Source organism: Glandiceps talaboti, chromosome 3 (genome assembly GCF_964340395.1).
Source record: "Glandiceps talaboti chromosome 3, keGlaTala1.1, whole genome shotgun sequence".
NCBI classification, from domain to species: Eukaryota; Metazoa; Hemichordata; class Enteropneusta; family Spengelidae; genus Glandiceps; species Glandiceps talaboti.
This window is the reverse complement of record NC_135551.1, coordinates 7889379-7909383: the sequence shown is the minus strand read 5'-3', so window position 1 is coordinate 7909383 and position 20005 is coordinate 7889379. Positions and strand designations below refer to the sequence as shown.

At 34.4% G+C, this 20005-nt stretch overlaps 1 protein-coding gene across 2 annotated transcripts in view; it reads right to left on the bottom strand.

The window, feature by feature from the left end:
- Window positions 1-18: 18 nt before the first annotated feature.
- Window positions 19-20005, bottom strand: part of LOC144432596 (uncharacterized) — a 40839-nt gene continuing 20852 nt past the window's right edge. The window contains exons 3-4 of one of the 2 annotated variants that reach the window (XM_078120846.1): window positions 10825-11016; window positions 19-1350 (exon numbers count right to left, since the gene is read on the bottom strand). In XM_078120846.1, coding sequence (XP_077976972.1) covers window positions 479-1350; window positions 10825-11016 — 1064 coding nt within the window. In that variant the 3' untranslated portion in view covers window positions 19-478. The remainder of the gene's footprint in view (window positions 1351-10824; window positions 11017-20005) is intronic. The other variant, XM_078120847.1, reaches the window with a different exon arrangement.

Genomic DNA, 20005 nt, shown 5'->3' with positions numbered 1-20005 from the left:
TATGTATGTATGTGTCTGTGCATTTCTGCTGGTGTGTGTATCTGTGTGTGTTACCAATGTAAGACTTAAAGTTACCATAAGCACTGATGTGAACACCTGTACCCTAGTTGGGTTCCATAAAGTCACAACATAGTGTCAATGTGTGTATCTGTACACACTATAATCACACCATCTGTTAAGTCTGTAACTTGTTAAATACATTCCTACATCTCATTACAGTACAATTTGGATCCCATGTGAAAAAAAAAGTAAATGAAAGTGCTGTTGTAATGGCAAGTATTTAAAAGTATTTGAAAATGCCATGTAATGCATGGGCCAATATAAATAGAAAGTCAACCTCATGGCTACTTAGTTACTGTTCTTTTGAAATCACAACAGCTGCAACAGTCTTTGCATGTTGTCACAAAACATGTGGAATTCACATCTGTACTCTTCTTTTGTTCCTGACTTCAAATAATGTTTTCTATCATTTTCTACTCTAGTAGGGTCTCCATACATCCCCTTTTCTCTCATCATCGTCGCTGGGATACAAAGCTGGATTCTGCCTCGCCACAGTCAGATGACTCCCGTTGGATCGTTCCGCTGCTGTTGCATGGCTACCATTCCTATGACTACCGTTAGTAGCATTAGCTGAACGAACTTGTGTACTGGAGGCCGTTAGTGCTGTTCTGCTGCTCGTCGTACTTGCTGGGAGCATTGGGAGATGTGGCGTTCCTTCGTAGTAGGGTGGATGTGTTGGGGGCGTGCTGGCTGTACTGTATAGGTGTGCATATAGTTGATACGGTGGTGAACCTGATATGTAGGGTGACGTGGGTAGCGTGACGGGCGTAGAGGGTGATGTTGGGTACACGTCGTGTGGTGAAGGCAACGGGATATACCGACTACTATCGACACCTGGTGAAAGAATGGGTATAGTGGCTGTGGTGGGAAACGTGAAGCGATGCGAACTTGGATAAACAAAACGAGTTTCAGTCATTCTAGGATCACCTGTGATATGTGGACTTGTCAATCGGCCGTCTATGGTTAGGTGCGGTTCGGGAAATCGTGAATCAGACCTTGGATACAGTGGCGTTAACATTGTTACTTCATTATTACTGGTACTAGGACCTATCATGGCTGATCTTTCCATGGCTAATGTCACTGCAGTTTCTGTTGCAGTTGGCTGTGCTGTCACTGGTGCCGGTGGTGGGGGTGGTGGTGGTGGTGGTGGTGGCGGTGGTGGTGGTGGTGGTGGTGGAGGAGGCGGTGGTGCCGTCGTTGGCTGTTGCACACTGTGTGGCATCGCAGGAGCAAAGAATCTTGGGTATTCATAAGGCCATCCTGTCAGTGATCGACTCCCTGCAGGTCCTTCTATCATCAATAGAAAACAAAGATGAAAAAAAGAAAGACAAATGGACGTTAGAAATTTTCATAAGGAATATACAGAAAAATTACACACCTCAACCAAACTTTCATCATATACATTTCAAAAAACAACTCTCCACAACTCTCACTGTCTACTACAACAGAACAAACCAGGAAATTACAGTTTTGTAACTCTGATGTGATCTCATTGTTAATTGTTTAGTTTTAAACATATTTGGTGCGTGTGAATGTAAACACAAATTCTTACATTTTTGTGTTTTTGTGGTAAAGTTGTGCCACTTCTAGTGATTTTGTTGCAAATTATTTTAATTTTTAAAGATACAAGTATAAAAGTAAAATCTTTGCCAATTTTTTTTTTTGAGGGTTTTTCTGCAAATAACTAAAGGTGCAAAATATCACAGTTGTTCACCTATAAGTGCTTTTATTGAAATTTTTTTAAAGTTTTAAAGTCATTTTGGTACATGTGACATAAAAGTTCTTCTCTTCTTGTTTTTTGTACCATTATCAGTAATAACAAAAGAAACCCCCCAAAAATCACAGTTATTCAACTCTTTTAGTGCTTTCATTGAAAAGTGTTTACAGTTTTAAAGTTACTTTGGCAAAAAACCCACTTTCTCATTTCCATGATTTTAAGCTTAAAAGCCAGAGATGGCGAAACAAAAGTTCAAGAGTCCTGGGTTTGATAGCATCACATTTTAAGTGACCATACATCATACATTAACGATGGCCTTGAACTCACATCTATTGTTATCATCGGAGTCTAATAAGCTAACACTGGATTACAAAACTAGAATATTGCCCTAAATTTGATTTATTACCCCGCTATCAAAACAAGCTCTTTTGGTCTCAAACTACCACAACCATCAGAGTTTTTGAGGTCACAAAAACAGTGCTCACATCTGTGTGTTTCTCCCAAGCTTAAAACCAAACCAGTAGTTTTTTTTTCCACAAGCCTAAATTTATCCCTCCCTGCCCTCCAGTTTTGTCCGGCAAAGCCACCTAGTCCAAACAGTGTTATTGTGGAGTCATCTTGTGGCTGGGTTCTGTGGCAATGGTGGTTATTTCTAAACACCAAATAATTAGTCCCCATGTATAGGCCCAGAGGCCTGGTTTACAACAGCGTGCCAACACTCATTTGCATATCAAAGGTTATTGTGTTTTGGGGGGTGCATCTGGGCCAGATGGTTTGAGCCACACACCCACTTCTTTTGGTTGCGAGAACCTGTATAATAGCAAGGAGAGACAGGTGCTTGGCTATACCGTGTACAAGAGTTAGCAGTGCACCGACTAAATCAGCTGAACTACTCCTATTCTGTTGATCACCAAGGAAGACAATGACATGAAGAAGCACACGGCCATAGCCTGAAGCAAAATTTCAAAATTTTGACATTTCGCTTTTTTCAAATATGTCATTTCTTTTCAGTATTTGCATCACTTTGTTTCTCTGGGTTGAGCCGATACAATGATCGACTACTTGCAGTTGACGACAACAATGGGAGCTGTCCGCCACTGATCCCCTATTGTCAAGGCCTGTCAATGCATAGATTACACGTCCCTCTGCTCTATTTCCCCTAAATTACCATGATCGGGAGCAAGCCATGCTTCTACTTCCTGATCTTACCTTTACCTCTGTCTCTCTCTACTTACTATGCAAGCTCACATAGCCTTTGTTTGTATTTGTTAAACACTTGGCAGCCACTTGTAATATTCAACATCTCATATTTCCTAAAAATCACAGTTTTCGCATTCAATAGGGTTTACATTACTGCCCCATTTATCACTCTTCATTGTACATATATCCGTATCAGCCCAAGTCATACTTCAGTTTTTCAAAAAAAAACCCCAAAAACCCACTACAAGTCTCCTCTGAAATTTAGTCCGGTCTCACAATACACATCACACATACACAAGGGATGCAATCTCTATGGCAACCGTCATTACCATAGAAACCTCATCATTGATAAATGAGTTGATATGTCTGGCTGACGGATTTAATCTTTTTCTTCGCTGTGATGGAAGTAGGAAGTGTGTAAAAGAAAGCTAGTGGTGTGAATCGGAGACCCAGACTGTCACAGACATTTGATAGTTACAGTTCTCCTCCGACCACAACAATAGTATGACACTATTTAGCCTCTTACAACTTGATTGTGACTGCAATACACACCGTGTACAAAAATCAGTGTCAGAGCAAAAGGGCTTTATTCTTTGGGGACAACAGGCTAGACAAATCACGCACAATGGGAAAAAAAAACGGTCTTAGGAGAGAGAACTCAGCCATACATTTTGTAGCTTTATTATACTTTAATGTTTCACTATCTCCCCTGTTTACCATTTTACAAAATTGGTTCCAATTTGCAACCACACCAAAAAAAAAAAAAAAAAAGATGAAAAAAAAATGGCACCCTGATATTATGGGTTTAATGCGCTACTGTCTGCCTAGTTTAAATCTTACAGTAGAAGTTGTAATTTCCAATCATACTGAAAAAAATTGAAATAAAATAATTGAAAAATATACGGCCCTATTTTTTTAATACTACTATTTCTATCTCCCCTCTTTACCATTTTCTGAAAATTGACAGCAATTTGCAATCACATTGAAAATGGGAAAAGAAACTTAGCACCATGATATATATATCATTGTGGTGTAAATCTGTGACTTGGAAATATGTATTATAAAGGGAACCTAAAACAGTCTTACATAGCAGTTTCGAACTCAGAGCGTAAATTCAATAAGTTGGGGCTTTTTTTTTATCATCTGTAATTTTCATGAAATACAACTGATGAAAGTAAATTCTGATGTCACATTTGTACAAAAGTTGATTTATATTCAAGTCAGGGCCATTTATTTTACATTTTGCGACCATGATTTTTTTTTCAATGTCTTGGCACTTCAACGAGTCTCAATAGTGTGATGAGTCTGGGAAAAAAAGGCAAAGAAAGGAACAAAGATATTCCGTTTTTTCTCATTTGCGAGGGTAAAGTGCCTAACAGTGTAACAGTGCATACACCAAACTTATGAAGTAAAGTTTGTGGCTAGCTGTCTGTACTAACAAAGCCAGGTGTCTGGCATCAATTTTCAAGAACACAATGTCGAGGATTTTTAATACCTGTATAATGACATGTACACTTATTCCACTGTGTTCATTATTGTGGCCTGCTAGGTAAGTAGACGAAGTAAGAATGGCAGCTGAGATCTCTTACTGCGAGGAGATGTGTCCTACAAAAGGATCAAGTGTAAGCATCTCCCTTTACTGCGACCACTCATCAACGCAAATCAAGCTAATTCCAGCGCGTCAAATCTAATTGCTGTTCTACCGACTTCATTTGGTATGCAACACTTGTACCAGTCTTTTAGTATGTGAGGACACCATTTATTCCGAAATGCTAAAAAGTGTTTTTGTTAAGGGCAGTAAGTAGGTAAAAATGTAGCTGAGTTCTCAGAGCTTTTAGTGGGGTTCCTTTTCCAAATTGCTATTAAATGAGTTGTAAATTGTATACATGTTATAACATTCTGTCTTCTCTCTATCACCAGGACTTCCTCTCTATGAATTTTTATTTTAAATGGAGAGAGAATTTGTATGTATTCATCAATTTTTCCTGAATTTCAAATTCTTTTTGTGCCGGGGTTTGAATCAAAACTTTTCCTGAAAAAGTTCACAAAAGTGTCAAATTTGACTACATTTTCCCCACTTTGTTGTCATATTCGTAATCCTTTTGGAAAAATACCTCAGAATAAACAATAGCAAACTACAGTTAAAACGAATTACAAAATACCAACTGTATTCTTCGACAAAAATTGAGATAAACTAAAGCGAAACAAAAAAGTATTGTAGAAATATTCATAAATTTAGGCTAAAAATGACACTCTTGCAAAATTATTCAAATTTCTGTCTGCCAACCTGATTATCCCTTAAGCTCCTTCAAGTATCACTTGAGGAGAGATTATGCAAACACACAGACACTATTACTTGGCATCTTGCCAACCTCAGTAGCACCAGTGATAAAGAAAAGATTACAGACTTTGCAATGGTGTGGCAACTTTTCCACTGTAAAATTCTTTGTGGTAGACAACAAAAGCGTTGCTAGACCCCAAATAACAGCATGGCTCTGAGATGTACGGATTAAAACCACACTTACGACAATAAAAGGTGAGAACTAATAGCTGTTGAAACCCCAACTTATCATATGAACAAGTAATACAAAGGAAATTAATAGAACAAAGATGCTGCATCCTGCATTCACTGGTAGATGTACACGTACATATACAGGTACGCCAAGATCTGCTAGAACCCTGATGCCAAGGAGGAGAAATCTGATAAAAGTTTATACTGTTTTGCTACATTCAAGCATAATTTTTTTTGGAAACCCAACAAAATATATGAGGGAATGCTGGTAGATTCAATTTCTGTACCGAAATACATATTTTCATGTCTAATAAACGTTTCATCTTGAGAAGGAAATACAAGGTTTATAGACTAATGTGTATTCTATTTTGAGAGGGAAATACATTTATTGACTGATGTATTTTTTTTATCCTGAGGGGGAAATATAAGATTTATTGACTTCTGTCTGTATTCTACTTTGATAAGTATTATTGACCAATTGGTAGGTTTTGCTGTTTATACTGAGAGGATCTTTTCTATCATTTGATACATTGTATATATTTCATTTTACGAGAGAAATACAAATACATCTACAAGTGTTTTACTCAAGGCAATAAATGTTTTACTGGTAGTTTGGTGTTTATTCTGAGAGCAATTTACAAAGTTTTATTGCCTGGCACTATTTCATTTTAAGAGGGACATACATGATTTATTGCCTTCTATATGATATTATATGTGCCACTCTGACAGGGTGATAAAAGTTTTATTAACCATTCATAGTGTTTGTTGTTTATCCTGATAGGGAAATACATGTTTTATTGCCCTGTACATTTACTCATACTTATCAACACATTGGTTTGTTGGTTGCTTTTGTTTATTCTGAGTAGGAAATACAATATTTATTGCCAAATATTTCATTTTCTTTATGAGAAATACAAGATTCACTAACTTCTATATATTTTACTATGATTGGGCATTATTGGTACTTTTTGCTACAGGAAAATAAAGAATACACATTGGAAATATGTTCTTTGACCAGTCCTGATACAATAGGGTGATATATAAGTTATTAACTATGGGGTGACATAAGTTATAAACCATTGGGTGACATATAAGTTATTAACCATAGGCTGACATACAAGTTATTAACCATGGGGTGACATATAAGATATAAACCATGGCGTGACATGTAAGTTATTACCTCTGGGGTGGCATATAAGTTATCAACCATAGGGTGACATACAAGTTATTAACCACTGGGTGACATACAAGTTATCAACCATGGGGTGACATATAAGTTATCAACCATAGGGTGACATACAAGTTATCAACCATTGGGTGACATACAAGTTATCAACCATTGGGTGACATATAAGTTATTACCTATGGGGTGACATATAAGTTATTAACCATAGGGTGACATACAAGTTATCAACCATTGGGTGATATATAAGTTATTAACCATAGGGTGATATATAAGTTATTAACCATTGTTTTGCATACAGAGACAGTATAATAAAGTACCACAGAAGTAGTTAATATACATGGAAAATTGAGAATATAGTGACTATGTCTAATATATCGTCATAGGAAACACGGACTTACAGCCCAATGGACAATTTGACACACACACTTTCGTTTCAGTTCTGGTGAATGTATATGGCCGTTACTTTTACACCAGTATGCATTTGAATTGGCATTGAGTGATTTACATGAAAAAATTTGATGATGTACGGTTTAGTTACTATGTCATGACAAAATCAGTCGACTTTGGTGAGAAATCAATAAACGAGAACTCAGTACAATGGAAAGATATAGAATAGTTTAACGTTTTAAATTTGAATAATTTGGAAGTTATCGGTACATGATTTCTCATGTGGAAGAGAATCTTACTTGAATAAATCAAAACACTTCCTTGATAAAAGTTACTTTGAAGGTTGCCTATGCTAATATATACCAGCTTTATTTTGAATTTTTACTTAAGATGTGAAATGAAGACATTTCAATGCTGACCAAATGAACAAAAGTTTACAAAATATAATGAATAATGATGTCAATTTGTTGACAAAAAAATGAAGAGTGCAGTTGAAAATTTTCAGGTACGATTTATGTTTGCAACAAAAGTTCAATTCAATATTTTAGTTTACTGTTTAAAATTGGACTTTTTCTACTAGTAATGACACATAATGTGAGACATTTTTTCAACTTTCAACAGCATTAGCAATCAAAATACAGCAATAGCGATATATAACCATAGCAACGGTCAGTTCAGTTGTGCTAATAACAAAAATAGTAATGGTGATATAAAACATAATAGTGATACAATGAATAGCAACAGATTTTGTAAAACAGCACTACATGGCAATAGTGATATAACCATAGCAACAGTGATATAACCATAGCAATAATGACATAACCATAGCAACAGTGACAACAACAAAGTGATAGTGCTACAAAAAAATAATGGTGTGATAAAAAAAAAGCGACAGATTTTGTAAAACAGCACTACATGGTGATAACAAAGATCATAGCATGCAAAATATAAACGTTGAATAGAGGATTTCAAAGACACATAAATGTATTAGTTCTTTTTTTGTATAAAATGACTGAAAGACCTAACATAATATACAATGCTTTGAATCTTATCTTGTTTTTCAAAAGGTTATCAGAACTTGTACATGTAGAAAAAACTCTAGAGGATGTCAGAGCCTATTAGCAGAATCATAACTTTTTACAAATTAACCTCTAAGGTAGTAAAAAAATAGGGCAAATTATGTCAAAATAGGGCACATTACGGCCCCTCGTAACTCATAAGTTGACAGCAAAATACAATATTACTTCTGGATAATAAGTTCAGTTCAGTTCTACACAAAACATACAGAGTGTGAAATATGTCTGTAACTCATGTAATAGTACACTAGTTGACTTTCCTGTTACGGCTATGTGCGTTGACCATATTGTGTAGAATGCAAACTATTTTTTTATTCACTCAGGAAGGAAAGGAACTGAAAATACGATTGTCCTGGCAGGAAATGAGTGGAATTTTACCAAGTCTACCAGATGGTACGCTAAAGACCTTAACGTAACAACCCGATTCTCCTTTGTACATAATACAAATTGAGGCTTGCAGCAATCTATATAGGCAAATAAATTTATGATTCCCATCAAAATGTTTGTTGACCCAAACTTCCTGATTTTGATGAAAGTAAGCTTGGATTATTTTTCCTTTCGACTGCCCTTGCCCTCTTCTTGTTCAATAAATCAGTTTTATTCAATTTTTTTTTTGCAAAAAAAAAAATGCCTCTTCATTTCGTAAACTTTTTTTTTCAAAAGTTGAAAATTGTGAAATCCTTCGATACACTTCAAAGCACCGATATTTACACGTACATGTATCTCAGTGCAAAAAGGTTTTGAAAATTTATACAAAAGATGTCAGATGCCTTGAAAAAAAATTAAACAACGTAATCTTTCACAGAGTGCATCACAGCTTCAAACTAACCCATGAGTTTTGATATCTGTCAGGTTAAACTTAAAGGTTATGGGACTGTCACTCCAGGAAATAAAGACATTTCATAAACTTTAGATATTTGAGAGTCATGTCACGATTCACATCACATCAATTTCATATAATTACCAAGAAACCCCAAATTTAAACTTGTTTTTACTTTCCTTGTCCTCACAGTGGTCTAATGTTCATGCATATGAATTAGATGAACAATAAATATTCATGATACTTAAGTGCTTATTACCTTCAGAAAAAATCATGTGATTTCAAACCATGCCATGAATCTCCAGATCCCAAAGTTTATGAAAAATGTCATTATTTTCAGGCATGGCGGTGTTCCCCTTTAAACTTTAAAGTGACTGTTGCATGGATTTATAGCTGAGAGCTAAAATTCAGATAATCTTCTTAAAGTTTGAAATTAATAGGAAGCAACTGTGTTAAGACTACTTTAATGATTAATAAGAATGACACCGGAGTCAGTTAGGGTTTAAAAGTACATTCAGAGTTGAACAAAGATCAGGACAACAAAACCTTTTTCATTTTATGTCTTCTTTGGTCAGTGATCATGATTTAGTCAAATAAAATATACATATTAAAGACTCCACACACATGTACATACACACACATGTACATACACACACATGCATACAGACACATTTGATTAAACATGTACATTATATACATTGTAAATAAATACTACCAGTATCAAACAAACAAACAGACAGACATATACATACCTACCTACCTACATACATACCTACATGCATACATACATACATACATACATACATACATACATACCTACATGCATACATACATACATACATACATACATACACACATACACACACACGCATGCACATACAAATACATACATAACATACATACATACATACATACATACATACATACATACATACATATATACCATTCATACCTACCTACCCACACGCATACATACATACATACATACATACATACTTACATACATACATACACATACATACATACATACATACATGTATACATGCATGACTTGTACACACACGCACATACATACATACATACATACATACATACATACATACATACATACATACATACATACATACATACATACATACATATATACATACATGTATACATGCATGACTTGTACACACACACACACACACACACACACATAAACACTACATCAGTACACTTTGAGTCATCCTCGAAATGAGCAACAAATCTGTTTTTTGTTTGACTATCTGAATAATTGAATATTCTGAAAAGTGTTCAAAGGAGACAGTAAACAGTGTTAGAGTTGACTTATGATAAAGACAATATTGACATATCTTGTTAGCTGGCTTTCTTTGCAATCTAAAAATCTGCAAGGATATCAAGATTCACATTTAATGTCTTTCTGCCTTTCCTTGTCAAACACAGTGGCATTTACTTCAACACTTTCTCTTTCATCTTTTTTGTTGTTGAAAAACTTCAACTTTCGCTTTGCTTGCTTTCAAACAGATCAGGCCAATTTATTTCAAGATCCACTCTTCATGTCGTTTTGCCATTTTTCCTTGTCAAATATGATTGTATTTATACTGGAATGCTTTTCCCATCATTTTAATTGCAGTTGGAAATTAAAATTGAAAAAAAAAAACATCAATTTTGTCTTTGCATCCTTCTGATGTGAAGTCTCATTTCAAGAAACTACTATGATTAGTCCAACTTTGTAAAAAAAACAAAAAAACATGGCAGACTCGGAACAAACACCCCTATTGTTTGGAAATGAACTGACCCTTACCACACATACAATGAGAATATTCCAAAGTGACAGAAGAATAGGGGGAGATGGACACATACCTGTCAGATAAGTAGTATGGGATAAATATCCACTATGTGAAGTATCAGGTCGTCCATAATTTGTATTGTCTACTAAAGGTTGAGAACCACATCTGAGATGTTCCAATTCATTCAGTCTCTCTGATAATTGTAAGGTGTGTTCTCCAGATGTGGCTGTGTGTATCCTATTCTCTTCTAGTTTGTTCTTGTGTCCTGAAAAGTGCACAAAAGAGTAAAAATGTGATCAATGCCAGAAAAAAACTCTGTGAGAGTCTGCAACAGTAGTACATATATCCACAGTTTTTTTGTTAACGACCAACAATTCAATCCCAGGTTTTCACATGAGAGTTATCACATCAGTGCAGCTATATAGATTACACAGGATTATTCATTTATTATGGACTAACTTTCTCTATAGTTCTGCCAGACAATCTAATTTTTTATAATCCGAATGAGGCCTTAAAGGGCCAGGTCATGACAGATTAGGATTAGGATTAAGGAGGGATAAAAATAGTTGTTTGGCAGATTCATGATCAGCAATAGAAAAAAAATTAGTCTTGGTCAAAAGAATGGATCCCAAAATCTCCATTGATAAGACAATACTAATCCAAGACAATGGGATTCAAATATTGGAGTTTTATGGGTGACATTTATGTTCTAGTAGGTAAAATCTATCCCAGTTTCCTTGTCATCTTACCAGGGTTCACCATCTAAAATACAGTAGTACTGTCTATGGGGAAACTATATGGGAGTTGTATGAACCATACAAACTATGAGAGTTAACGTATTATCACCATCTCTGTTACTTCGTTGTCTTCAAAAAACCTTAGCAACTGTTTCAACTCATTCTTGAAAACAAATCAATTTTTAAAAAAAAAACATCTCTAAGTTCTGTATTTGTAGTTTAAATTTTGAAATCTAACTACTTTAAAAGTAGCAAACCTCTCTGGATAGGTATTTGAGTTATAAATGTATGGCAACACTGACAACGCTTCACCCACATTTCTATCTTAGTATAAGCCATGATAGATTTCACCCCATGTTGAGTTTCTCCAATGTTTATGAGTGCTTGTACAAGGCACCATCACATTCACTGCTATTGTTGAAGCATCACCCTTTGACAACACTACTTTGCAATGGAAGCAACAACTTAATAGTGAAACATACAAAAAAATATATATGGCCCACGTTGGATTAGAGTCAACTTCGGGTAAGAAACAGTTGTCTGTGAAAGCTGTTGGAAGAGTTAGTGTAGAACAAAAGAAAGGACCTATCCTTATATTATAAACCCAGATATTTTTGCCACTAGAAAATTTTATGATTTCAGAGTCTTCAGCTAGTTAGTTCTCAAAGACTAATTTGTACTAATTACCAGACTGGTACATTGTGCTCATGTACAAGAAGGCATTTCAGTCACTCCTTATTTTTGTATTTTTCATTACAAGCGAAAATATGTCTTTAGCGAAAATTTCCAGTTTACAGTATCCTTTCACCAAGAACCTGGGACTGAATTGTTGGCCTTTTATATGGAAAGGTTTCATTTCATGACTACCTTTGCACATCCTTTAATATATGAGAAGTATAGTTGAATTGTTGTGTTAGCCTTGAAAGTTAACTGCATTGTTAAATTAACTTAATGGGTTTAAATAGGTATTAACATTGAAACATAAACTGCTATGTAATACTATAAGCCAACCTATTCAAGTAGCCAGTCCAATACTGTTACTTAGTTTCTAACTTTGAACCACAATATTCACATTGTTAGTTTTACTTTGTTGCCAAATATCTATACAAAGTGCATTTTGATGGTGTTACTTTGTAGCTAACTTTGATTTAAAATTGTACAATAAAAGTGTCTAATTTAGGTATATTTTTTTTTACAGTTTACAAGTAGGTGTTTTATTTTGTTTGGTAAACTCATCTGGGACTGCTTTTACTGGTTGTTATGGTAACAGTGTCAGTTCTTGACCTGACTGTCCTGACAAGACAATGGATTCGATGAAGCACACACACACACACACATGTGCTAGTAGGCTTTGACGTTCATACTGACAACGTACGTCTCTTGTCGTCAATTTAGCTTCACACATCGATCTTTTTTCTCTATTGTCTGGAAACCTTCATTCTAATGTCGTCTGTAATTTGTTGTGCTAAATTGCAACTCCCTGTGTAAGTGGTATAGCCACTGTAGTAATTGCAGGCAAAGTAAGTGGCTTAGCCTCACATAAATCATACACTATGTACTGTGAAATATGACAACTGATTCCACAATGTCATGTCTATTTCAACTACCCAAGTCAGTCAACTGGAAAATCAGTCGACCCCCCTAACTTGGTGGGAATTCTAACCCAAATCCCCAAATCACTACTTGGCCATTCTAATCAACAGCACGGCTGCATTAAAATTCAATTGAATTATGGTAAGATCCCGAGTAAAATGAAAGTCAAATAAATGTCGGAATTTAGCCGAACTAAGGATAATCAGCATCTCTCTGTTTGACCTCCATCAATGTTTAGCTATTAGAAACTTTGTTAGTGTCAGGGGAGAAGTGAACTATCACACTTTGTAACAGTCACTAGTGATTTTTCTACCATTTTGTCATTAATCTCACATATATGTCCTCATCTTTATTCCAGGCAGCAAGTCGGGGGGAAATTCTGTCAATGTTTACTTGTCTGACATGTTTTTGGATCATTGTGATGTCATATTTTATCCGTCGTTGCTATGGGAATTGATCGAAATGTCGAATTTAGATACACTACAAAAAAACTTGTATTATTGTTCACTGTAAATGAAAATTTATAGCTTTGAAAAAAAAAAGTGATTTTTCATTTTCTGTTTCTTGATCGAACTGTCAAATTTTGATTTATAATGCATGGAGAAAATGAACATTTCAAAGAAAATGAAAATTTGTAATTTTGGGAAAAAAGTCATTTTTGTGGTGTCAAGTATGTTTTTCATTGAAAATGAAAATCCGTAAACTTTTGACAGAAAACTGTGATTTACGAAAAAAGATATACTACTGGTGATGGCAACATTTTGGTATGATAATTGGAGTGAAAGTTCCACCAGTGGCGATTTTGAGACAAAAAAAATTACATTGTTCAAAGGAAGAAAAAATGCAAAACTTTTCTTGAAAAAATATGTCACATTTGTGGTTTTTCTACACTCAAAAAGATAGACTGGTGGCAGTACAGTTCAATGCTGGTTGTTATGAAAGTTTCACTAGTGGTTTTTTTGTGACAGGTAAAAGTAGTTAGAATCTGCAAGAGTTCCCCAGGCTGTTTTTTGGGGTTTCCTTCAAAAACCATTGTTAGATATACACAAACCTACGCATTTTACCACATGTCTCTGTTCTATCACACAAGAATTCTACTCCAGATTTTGGGGTAAATGAATCAAGGTATGTAAATTTTACGTTTCCATTTTTATTTTTTTTTTATTTTTTTGCATGAAATTTTTACACCTTTTACAAAAATTGTTAATTTTACCTGATTTTTTCCCCTGATCTAATTCCAGATCTCATCTCCAAAATTAAAATTCACATAACACTGGTTCAATTTACCCTTTTTCTTTTAATATTACTCTGGCTACAAGGATTATTCGAAAATTTATTGAAAATGCTTTCAAATTTCTGCCTAAGATTGAACAAAATGTAAAAACTGTACATGTATCACTTTTTCGTATTTTCCCTCCAAAACTATACACATATTTAGGAAAGACAATTGTGAGATTTCCACATTTCTCCCAATCCCCGTCTTCAAGAGGTAGCTAAAAAATACTTAAATATACTGTCTATTATCAGATTTTTCTCTGTTCTCCAAAACTACACACATTTATGAAAAATAATTATACAAATTTATGAAAAATAAATTCAAAATTTCACCATTTCCTTCCACTCTCCCCTCCCCTCCACCAAATACTCCATTGGTTAAAAAAAACACGTTTTACTATATATTGTATAGTACATTTGTCTGTCAACCATTTTTTTCTATCTCTGTCTAAAACTACACAAATTTATGAAGAAAAAAATTGTTTGAAAATTTTCCCATTTCTTCCCAGGGTTCATAAAAACCGTAAACAATTGCAAATGTATCATTTTTCATGTCTTTCTTGAAAACTGACAACTAACAATTTATGAGTCAGAGAAACTAAAAACGACTCAGTAGTCAAAGGAAAAATGACAGTCAGTCAGTGAAGACCAAATAATGACACCGTCCACCGTTGTCATGCACGTCAACAGAATTCAAATGTCATAATACAGCACGTCGTGTACTAACAATTCGTATGAATTCGTTAGACAATCCCTCATACTGTGTCTATTCACTCTCTTTCTAATTTGAATACACTTCCCCCATTGACTGTGACGACGTCAGATTAATCATATTCTGAATGTCCTGTATTTTTCTCGGCTAACAGCACTTTACCTACAATTACCATCAAACATTTTTTTCCGTCCATTTGGTAAATTTCCAAATAGTAAGATGTAATTTATTTTATGAATGTTTCGGGGGCATATAATATATTGGCATACTAGAGCTGTTCATCATTGGTGTAAAGGTGATGCCTCGCAGTCATGTCGTAGGCATCACTCAAATATCCGGATAAACTTCCCCATTGTCTTGTTTTTATTGCTGTAGTTCTTGTGCTGACATTTTGGGCCCAACTTCTGTCAGTTGGCTTAGTTCATCATCTTACCACAGCCTGAGGACATAGCGAATTGTCATGAAATGTCAAACCGTGAGTGTATATGCACACAGCTATACAAGCATACGTTTTAATACCGAGGCACTGCAAAGTTGGGTTTTTTGCACGAATCGGTGAAAATACTCGCCCGTGTACAACCCTCTCCATTGATTAATACTTGGGATAATTTGGACTTACTTTGCTTGAAGGCAAAGTCTCACTTAATGCCACTTTAGTTGACACTTTTTTTTGTGCCGGCCTGAATTTTATAGCAACTTCATTAGATGAGTAAAGAGTTTGTCTCTATTTAAAGCATTGATGGTGATTAGAGTTCATCATATCGGTAGCCCGGCAGAATACCCATTGTTGATAATATCCTGTGTATCGACTCCCTGCATTTACTGATTCTCCATACATTAATACTTCCCTTTGCCTCTGATAGCTAGCTAGCCCACGCTATTAATAATTATAAGGATATTTGTCTAGACACGTCAATGCATTTTCATTTATCTATTATTTGCATCTGTAAGGCCTTTCCATTTCTCTACTATCTCTGTACTTCAGGAATCATTGGGGAGACATTAGCTAGGACTGTCTTATTGTCTTTTCTGAGGCCCTGTTAAACTGGTTAAAATTCCATTATTCATACCCATGCAATGGGAAAAAGATGCTGCATTTCCTGCACTTTGAAGACTCCCAACGTATTCACTAAAGTGTGACACGCATAATGTCTGCTCACTAACTTTGTTCCTGAACGAATTTATTACTCAAACATTTGACAACAATAGAAGGCGATTCAACATGACAGATCATATTCAGTGTTCTTTGTCAGTTGTCGTGCCGGTAGAACTTTCCATCATTATCTGATATTACACTGATTTTCGTCGTAACAAAAAAAAAATGTACGGCTCTATGCACACTCGTTGTGTCCACCTCTGCCTGTAATCCGAGCTAAACTCCTGAATTCATTTAATCCATCCTCTCTCAATCTCTGCAAATTTGCCATCATATTTTGAAATCAGGGACAAATATTTGACGAGTGATGTAGCTTGTGATAATAGTATGGACGGGTCGTTAATGGCCATGATAAGTTCCACATCATTCTTGTCAATTGTCTGTATTTATTGTCAAAATATTCTGATTTATGTCGGTTGGGCTGGTTTGATTGTTTTTGTGTAAATAAAGGGAAAGTGGCGGGCAAAACACACATTCTCTCTAAGTATTAAAGTTATTTACTTTTGACATTCATGTCAATGCAGTTAACCTTTCCAACGAAGTGTTGATCTAATGCAACCCCCGTGTCTAATTCGGTATTATCACATTCACCCAATGACCTCACCTATACTCTTTTGTTCAAAAAGTGACGTAAATGTTCATATTTTTTTCCCTTCTCATTTTTTTACGACAAATAAATGTTGAATTATTCTTATATATTTTTTCCCTTTCTCATTGTTTTAACAAAAAAGGGTTGAAGTTTTTCCAAATTGTTACATTTTTTAGTTCCTATTTTTGATGGACTTAAAATAGACTTCATTTTTCCCATTGTTCATTGCATAATTTTCTCCCAAAGTTGTTAATGTTTTTTGTTCTTATATTTTTCTAGTATTTTGCAACTTTGAATCTTTAAAAAATATACTAGTTGTCATCACATGGTGGTGTAAACTGTGTTATTTTGTTTTTTGTAGTTTTTGAAGATTTTGGATTCTTAAACTCCCTGTTTGTGGACAACCGGTTCAAAAAGTGTACATAGTTACGTGTCTCTGCACAGTCAATAAATTGTCATTTATTTCTTTGAGTATATTGTGATAAAAGTGTTAAAAGCTAATGCCTGCAGCAATGGTTGACAACTTTTCTCTGTCTCTTTATGATAGAGTGTCTAAAATTTGACGTTCTGCAATAAAAGCAACGCTTCATAAAATATGAGAAGTTTGCAGGTGGAGGCTAGATAAGCATATGGAAGTGAAACCGAATATATTAAACGTCGATCTATTGTGTGCACTGTCAGACCAATCAGGTTACTCGTCAAATCAGTCATCGCGATTCAACTCATCCGCTGCATGTTAAAGTTGGGATACAAACGAAGAGTGTACCCACTTTCATATTCAAATACACACAATCAGACAATTTGAGAATGTTCAATAAACATCATTTGTCATTGACGTTTTTTGTCCCAATACTCTTGTCAGAAATCACAGATTATGCGACATTTAGCCATTGTTAAAACGATTTACTAGAAAGCTGCAATTCATTTCAAGCCAATTGGAATAATGTTACCATAAGATTAAAACTTTATTTCTCCTTGAAAAACGTTTCATATAACCTTAAAGATAAAAAATTGTAATTTACGTCCGAATAATTTAAAAAATGTGTTTTTTAGGTACGATTTTTTTTCAAACTTGCCAAGTGATTCTTTTTGATTTATAGAGTTTTTAACTGTGTTTTGAAACTCAAAAGTACCATGATTGGTAAAATTCAAATTTGTACGAAATGCAAAAAAAAAAATGATATCTTGATGTCTAAGAAATTTGTCATTTGATAGCACTGAAATTAGGAAATTTAATCTCTTCTGTTTTAAAGTGTACATGCTCACATGCAGTGACAAGAAAAATACTCAAAAGAAAAAAGTTGACTTACTGCTGAAATATCTCACAAAATATCAAAATGTGAAAATGTTGATATTTCTGAAATATGTAATAGAAATATTCTTTTGACTACATTTGATACGAAGAAAACTTGAGTTCATGTAGGGGGATGGTGGGGAGGGGGTAAGGGTGGAGAGGGAATAAGGGTGGAGAGGGAATAGTAAATTTCTCTGCCATCACATAATTTTCATGTGTCTCTCTATGATGTGAAAATTCAGAGAAATCTGATATACATGTAGACTACATTAATGGAAGTGACTAGATTAAAAAATACCTTTATATTATCACAAATTTGAGAAATTTGAAAATTTTTCATGAGATAATCATATTCCAAATGATAAAATATTTGACAAAAATACTTGGGATGACTCAGATTACAAATTTTTATCAAAATGCCTCAATTTTATGAATTATTTTGCAAAAATTTGATATTCAATAATTGTTCGGAAACATTCTCGTCAAAAGTTGATTTGGTAAACCATAATCTTGCCACTTTTTAATCTGAATTTTTACCAAATATGAATATATTTCAGCAAACCTCAAAATTTGACATTTCAGAGATATTCATGTGGTTATGGTAGATTTGGTTACGAAAGCATAAATTTGCCAATTTCAATTTCCATATTTTTTTTACCAAAAAATGCATAAATTTGATAAAAAATCTTCAAAATTTGACATTTTCAGAAATATAGACAATGTTATGGTAGATTTGGTTAAGAAACCATAATCTTGCCATTTTTTAATTGGAATAGCTGTTAGGTGTTTTGGGTAAGATAATGACGGCTGCTATGGTAAATTTGTGAATGTTGTCTGCCACGGCAGGGGTTCTTTTGACATCTTTAGCTTTTGACAGATTAGGTGCAGGGTTTTACCTACCACAAACTGGGAGCCATTAGTATGGCAGGCCCACCGCAATGACTCAACTTTACACTGTCTCTCCTTTCTACTTCCATGTACGACATATTAGCAAATTCTCAATGCTAACATTAATATTTCTCCACTAGATTTTATCAAGCTAAACATTGCTGTCCAGTTTGACATGCAAACACATTTATTTTTGATACACTATGGTATAGAATTTACTTGACAGGTGAAACTCACTCATAATTATCAACCAAGGAGATAGGAGGATTATGCAAATTTTCATATCTCAAAAAATATATTTTTCAAAATACGATAAACTGTAGGTGCATATATACTTTTGCAAAAAACAAAAATTGTTCCCTTTTCGCTGATATATATTATGTCGTATAATATCTGAAGAAAAATGACAAATAACATTTATCCAATTATTGATATTTCAAAATTATAGTTTTAAGAATATGAGTGATAAATTTATTTTGCTTTTGCAAAACTGGCTCCTATTTCTCTGGTGTGCAGTTACTTCAAGCAAAAGTGAGAGATAAAATATCAAAATTTTCATAATTTAGAAAATACAATCATGAAAATATGATTAAAAATGATATTGCTTTTGCAAGAAATGGCTCCATTTTCACTGACATATAGTTTTTGAGCAAGACTGAGACAAAGTTATAAAATTTTCATAACTCAGAAAATTGTGAAACTATGATAAAATATGTGCATATCACAAGTGTGTAGTTTCTGAGCAAAACTGAGACAAAAGTTATCAAAATTTACACATCTCAAAAAATAAAATTGTGCAAAATTTGACAAATCGTATCTACAGAAGTGTTTGCAAAAGATTGGCTCACTTGCCACTACTATGAAGTCTCAGCAACCAAACTGAAAAATTTTCATGGTGAACAAAATTTATCTTCTTTCATTATCGAAGCGTATTATCTTTTTCATTCTATCTTTTCTATCAGCTTTCTATGTTTGAAAAGCCTTAGTACCACGATTTGTCTTCTTTCTAC